This window comes from Medicago sativa, chromosome 1, assembly GCF_051527215.1.
Source record: "Medicago sativa cultivar Bolivia chromosome 1, Bolivia_mono, whole genome shotgun sequence".
Taxonomy (NCBI): Eukaryota; Viridiplantae; Streptophyta; class Magnoliopsida; order Fabales; family Fabaceae; genus Medicago; species Medicago sativa.
In genome coordinates this window covers 56,553,656-56,560,269 of record NC_140749.1, presented here as the reverse complement: position 1 = coordinate 56,560,269, position 6,614 = coordinate 56,553,656, and the positions used below count along the sequence as shown (strand labels likewise).

Here is a 6,614-nt window from a genome sequence, read left to right as displayed (position 1 = left end):
GCCACGTTTCCAGATTCAGATTTCCTTTGCTCTCTGACTTAAGAGTGTTCGCGGTGCGGTTTGGTTCGGTCACTACAAGAAAAACTGCATTTTGCGACTTTTAAAAATGCTGATTGCGACTGTTAGAAGGGTCGCAAATGTACATTTGCGACTGTTCCCCAACAGTCACATTTGTTGAGGTCGCAACTGTCATTTGCGACCCTTCGTGGAACAGCCGCTCCAATAGCCGCAAAGGTGCTGCGACAGTTGCTAACAGTCGCAAATGAGGAGATTTATATGGAATTTAAGGGACTTGCGACATTTGCTAACAGTCGCAAATGTCTAATTAAAAATTTATTTTATTATGGCTGCGACTGTTTGAACAGCCGCAAATGTATATATATATATATTTTTTAAATCACAAATGTGACTGTTTGAACAGCCGCAAATGTTTTTTTTTTTAAAATCACAAATTTATTTATTTTTGAAATTGATATGCCCTCATTTAGAATTTTTTTTTTCTCTACAATTTGAAGACAATCTCAATATATTACTAAAGACTTAAAATGCAAAATATATAATTCAAGAGTAAGAAGTTTGATCCATACATCAACTTAACTAAAACAAAAAATATATAGTACCAAGTTTAAACATTCAAAAAACCGAAACACTAGTGATTGGACAAGTTGACTATTCTCGGTGAGCTCTTTCTTAATATGATTCTCCAAAAGCTGAGGAAACACATAAGAGAAAAAGGTACTCAGTAAAAAGTTAAGAGAGCAATCATGTGAAAAGTCGAACATTGACAATTCAATTCACCCATGCCTGATCATTGAAACAAGCGTCTGCACTACCGGACACCAAAAGTGATATATAAGCAGAACTAGGCGTGGATATATCATAGCGCATGGTCACCACGCCGCGTGAGAATGTTGCTTCTTGGAGAGGAGGTGGTGGAGCACTACAAAATTTATGACAGTTACAGAAATTAACAAACACAATAACATTGTAGGTAAAAGACGGAAAGAATATGTAAGTCTTGCACTGAATAAAACATCGAAAAACATGAGTATGAACTCTCAAAACCACCAACACTCCGTTCAATGATTTAAGGAAATACCATTGAACTTTTCAGCACATACACATCTTGATTTTGTATCATAGCTTCTTTAGGTTTGTTAATAGTGAAACCTGATCCCAATTGGGAACAAACATAATGGTGAAACTAGTTTTGAACTAATCCATGCATATGCCTTAAGTAATACATTGATTACATTGTCTCCAAATGGTGAAAAATGTGATAATACTAAACTATTTTCAGATAAAACTATCTTCAAAGTTGAATTTAATTTGACACTTCTAATAAGCATGTAGAGTTTCACCACAAACTAACCTATAACAATTACTACAATTGTGTAACGCCATGCATATGAAGTTATCTGAAAAGTTTCAATTTTATACAGAGCATCCAAAAAGCAGCAACGGATAAACCAAGAAATGCAAGCAACCGTGTGAAACAAACTTACTTCAGTACATAGGAGAGCATTGAGTCCATCCTCTAATGACTCCAATAAGCACGCATCCTTTTAAGAGAAAAGAGAGATGAAATAAATCAGTTTATAACAGGTAGGCCACATTGTAAGAAGAACTATTACAAATAACAAACTGCTTGAAAACTAATTAACCAAAGTATCCAAGCCTACCACTGTGCACTGAAATCCACCCTCAAGAAACAACACCCTCAAGAATATTATCAAGTGATGCTACAAAAATATTTAGAAATAAAGAATAATGATATTATATATGTAAGTAAATTTAGAAATAAAGAATAATGATATTATCAAGTGCATATGCACAATCACACATTATTTAATACACTTGCCATCTTGAATCTTGGCGAAAACAGAGAAACTGAACTATGTATGCTGGGGAATATAAAATCAGTCATTCATAAAACCTATTGTCTAAAACAGAGAAGCTGAACTATGTATGCCGAGGAATATAAAATCAGGCATTCATAAAACTTCGCTTTAGGTCCACTCAGGCAGTTGATTTAGGTCCAGTCGGGATCGATTATAGATACTATCAACAGTCATAGCAGTTATACAAAGACAAGTGTAAGGACTCTTGCAGATATCAACTTCTAATTCCACAAAATGTTAGGTTTTGGGGGGTTTTGGGGGTTAGGTTTTGTGAAAAGCACAATGCAATATCATATGTGACACAATGCAATATCATATGTGACACAATATAACATACACACAAAATCAAATTCCACAAACTAACATAACAAGAACCATTCTGCATAAACAGAAGCTGCTAACTGAAAAACAGATAAGTTTATTGTAACAGACCAGCAAAAAAAACAGGAGAAAAGTAACAGTCTAGCGGCATGTGCGCATACATGCACACACTATTTCAGCTCCAACAAACTAGAGAAGTTTAATACAAAAAGTAGCATGCAAATCACAGTAATTTTCCTTCATCTCTTTCTAATTCTAACTATTAAATTAACATCAAATTCAATCATATTGCTGCTGTACAACTTTGACCACACAAAGTAACAAGTTAGTAGTACAACACTATTTAGAAGTACAAGTGAATATGAATTACAAACATTGGAAGTACAAGTGAATATGAATTACAAACATATCGTATGAAATTAATAATCAATCAACAAAGTACAAGTGAATATGAATTACAAACATTGGAAGTTGAAATCTGCACTAGACTATTGGCTTCAACTGATAAAAAACAAACAAAAAAGATATTAGTTTAAAAGAAACTCATATTTGCAATTTCTGTCCACAAACGATAAAATCATAGTTTTTGTTTTCATTAAATTACATTTTTGGTCCGCTAAGTTGTTTTTAAGTTTCACTCTAGTCTGATAAAAAAAAAAAACAAATTCACTTTAGTCCTTTAAATTTTTTTTGTTTCAATTAAATCCCTTACATCACAAACATTAGACATTTAGTCCCGCAATGCAAATACAGGCTGAAATTTGAAACTATGCTCAAACAATGAAATTGATCACCAAAAAGAAGCCACTGACTAGTGACAGTAACTGATTTTACCTCAAATTCGGATGCTGTCCTTGCATTTCAGAATTGACATGCAGAAGGGTTTGTCGTTCATATAACTTTCGCATATTCTGTCTCTTAATTCCATTTCTGAATGAAGTGCTTGCTAGACATCGTTTTTCTTTGTAGGGTAACTCCAACTTTTGCTGCTCTCTTGTTTTCCTCTCTAGGTACTCTGTTGCTTGCACTTGAACTGATGTAACAAAACATCATTTGTAGTTAAGCAGTGAATATTTATAAAGCACAAATCCATTTCTTCATAGAAAATGAAAATCAACCTTAAAGATAAAATGTAAATGTCCATAAAGTTAGTCACTAAGGAGGAAAATATGACAATTAGTACAGTATCTCCACATAATACCCAAAAAAAAAGTTTATTACTTCACACTATATGACCTTTCACACGCACACATAAAGAGTTAAAGATAGAAGCTCAGCTCCCATAAATTCTAATACCGAAAAACTATTGACCAGTACTAATAACATCCAAGCAATGAAAAATGACAAGTCAATAAAAAATTTCAATAATTTCATAGAACAGAAACAACAAAAGAACAAGGAGATAGAATCGAGAATGACCCTGGCAGCTAGTTGAAGTTTCTCCCAAGTCTTTCCAAGATTAAAGATATAAATACCTAAGCTTGTATGCTTATAGCTTATAGCTTATATGACTGAATAAAGCTTGTCTAGTAACTGCCATTTTCTAGCTTATAGCAATTTTTTATAGTTAACCAATACTACACTTTTTGATAGTTTAAAGCTTATAGGTAATCACTTTTATCTCAATTTTACTAAACACTACAAATTCAATCATCTAGTTAACCTCTACCAAACAGTGCCTAAAAACCGTTTTACAGAATTCCAAATAGAGCCAACACAAAATGAAAGCAACATTAATCCAAACCAAAATTGTAATTAATTATCCTATAAACTAGATTGTTTACGAAAGTAAATGACATCAGATCCACTTAATCTCAATTCTTAACAATCAAATGTCAAATTCAATATTTAGCCCATTCAGAGCCAAATTTGGTCTGGATAGAGGAGGTGCCAGAAGCAATCCACAATGTGTATTTCTCAGATTTAATTCAGTAATACATATCTTCTATTTTCAAAAAAAAAAAAAAATGTCAAATTCAATATATATAGGATTAAGAAACATAATACTAAAGGCTACTAATATTCATCATATATCATCAAAAATAGTTGAGAGAGATTTGAACGTTACCATCGTTGCGGCGTTTGAAGCAATAACGTTCCATTTGGAAGTCACAGTTCTTAGTGCCGAGGTGGACATCAGCAGCCAACATCATCTGGATGTCAGCTTCCTTCTGAGACAACTGACGAGATGATGAGAGTTGTTCGGTAGCCATGTTTGGATGCTGTTTACTGCCGGCGACGAGAGCGAATCTCCGAAACTTGGATGCGGCACTCTGTGATAACAATTTGGCAGCTAGGGTTTTGGTTCAGGGATCTAAATCGTAATATATAGCAGCAATAGCAATTGAGTGAGTTGAGCACTCAATCTTTCTACCCCCTCCTGATTCTGCGTAGACTCGAGATTTTTCAAACATTGCCAGTATCAAGTCACAAAGGCAAGACCAAATTTTCTTAAATGTTTAAGTGAGCATAATATCTAATGCTTTCTTTCAGTTTTGCAGAATCAAGGATTACCAAACATGAATAGAGCAACAACAGTATTATAACTGATAGTATCATTTGAATCATGGATTACAGAGACGTGCCTTTATTTCAAAGACACCTACGACACTTTTGAATCAAGCAAAAAATGGCCAACTGTGACCAAGTCACCATCAAAACACACAAATTAACCTTCCAAATGAAGCAAGACAATAAGTGATGTTGAAGAAAAGGACATACTCCAATCTCTTTTGATACTATGACTTGCCTAACCTAATGCAGGTTTCTGCTCTTTGTTATCAACTTCAGTTTTTCGTCATTGTGATTTTCATGAAAAAAAAAATTCATCCAAGCTTATTCAACAAATCTAAATACCAATATTGAATACGGATTAAAAAAGAAACTATTACCTGCTACCACGTTTAAGTCTATAAATTTAGAATATTGATAAACCTAGATTAAACATGTAAGCCTGCATACTATTAATGCATGAGCTAGGTAGGCTTCATGGCACAAGACTCAACTACAGGCGGTTCGGACCTACTGCAAAAGACTTCAGCCTGAAAAGTTATAGCAGGGCAGTTGGAAGGATGGGCAACATCATTTGCTTGAAAGGTCATGTAATACACAATATTACCTCCATGGGTTGACTTAAGAATGTCATCAAACACAAAATTTGCACCCTAATAATTAACAAGAATACTATATTAGTTGATCAATGAATGAATAAATAAACTATATTCATAAGTTTACTCTAAAAAGTATTGAACCTACCTGATTCTCGGCATTGTATTTCTCCAAAGCAAGCTTGCAGAGGGGAGTGAGTTCAAGGCGGAGATCATCGTCCATGCGATCAGGTCTGATACCGCCGCATAAACGCGCAATTGCTGGAGGGGAAATAGCATCAAATACCTGTCCAGGATCAAAATCAAGAGATTATGATTATTTTAATAACAAATTAAGTGAAACGCAAAATTGGAAAGCAAAATGAGATAGATAAATAGATGCTTACAATTAGGTTACGGGAGCGCTTTCTATGCTCAGCCATGGCGACTCGAATTTCTTCATCTTTTTTTATCTGAACCTTATTCCTATACACAAAGTGCGAACACATAAACATATAAGGATAATCGAGATCGTCGTAGATAGAAAAGTCACTTCCCATAAGTTCTTCATTGCGTATCGATTCCCATGGCGTGTCCGGTTTCGATTTTGGCTCCATCGTCGGTGGTAAGGTAGCTTCCATCGTTGTTCTGTAACACCAATTGAGTGAGTGAGTTGAGCACCGATTGAGTGAGCTGACCATGATTCAGCACCGATCCAGACATAACACCATGATTCAGCACCGATCCAGACATAACACCGATTGAGTGAGTGAGTTGAGCATCAATTGAGAGGCTAGGTTTTGGGGGTGAACGATTGAGAGTGATAAGATTCAAGGAACAAAGATTTTGGGGATGAAATTGATAAAATTTTTGAGATTTGAGAGTGAGATGAAATTTTTGGGTCTTAGGGTTTAGACAAAATTTTGGGAAAGTGAGATGAGTATTGGAGTGAATGAAATATTTTGGCCAAAGCGGGAATGGGCACAATTAACAAGCCTTCTAATTTAGCAAAAAAAACTTGCGACTGTTGACCATAACTGTCGCAACAACTGTTGCAAATATGCACATTGAGGCAGTTATGAGGTAAAGGTCGCAATTGAAGTGTCGCAAAATGCAGATTTTCTTGTAGTGGGTTTTGAGCAAAAAAGTCATCCGAACCGCGAGATAAAAAAACATGCGGTTTGGTTTGGTTCGGTTGATTTTTAAAAAGTCATCCAAACCAAACCAAACCAAACCAAACCAATGCGGTTTCGATTGGTTCGGTTTGTGCGGTTTATCGCGAGATAAAAAAATATTACATTAACTC

General features: G+C 34.9%; 1 protein-coding gene across 11 annotated transcripts; it reads right to left on the bottom strand.

Annotated features, from left to right (window-relative positions):
- Positions 1–430: 430 nt before the first annotated feature.
- LOC146955620 (uncharacterized) lies at positions 431–6,287 on the bottom strand. 11 transcript variants are annotated; one of them, XM_085722310.1, is made up of 9 exons: positions 5,716–6,287; positions 5,478–5,615; positions 5,341–5,386; positions 4,291–5,263; positions 3,057–3,255; positions 1,683–1,742; positions 1,506–1,562; positions 805–940; positions 431–710 (listed from the first exon to the last, which is right to left on the bottom strand). In XM_085722310.1, exons 1-4 carry the CDS (start codon positions 6,007–6,009, stop codon positions 5,259–5,261), a joined length of 483 nt encoding a protein of 160 aa, XP_085578436.1. In that variant the 5' UTR covers positions 6,010–6,287; the 3' UTR covers positions 431–710; positions 805–940; positions 1,506–1,562; positions 1,683–1,742; positions 3,057–3,255; positions 4,291–5,258. The 11 variants fall into 11 exon arrangements, with proteins under 11 accessions (XP_085578436.1, XP_085578438.1, XP_085578429.1 ...); XM_085722312.1 differs by having other exon boundaries at positions 3,057–3,249; XM_085722303.1 differs by having other exon boundaries at positions 4,291–5,386.
- Positions 6,288–6,614: the final 327 nt, after the last annotated feature.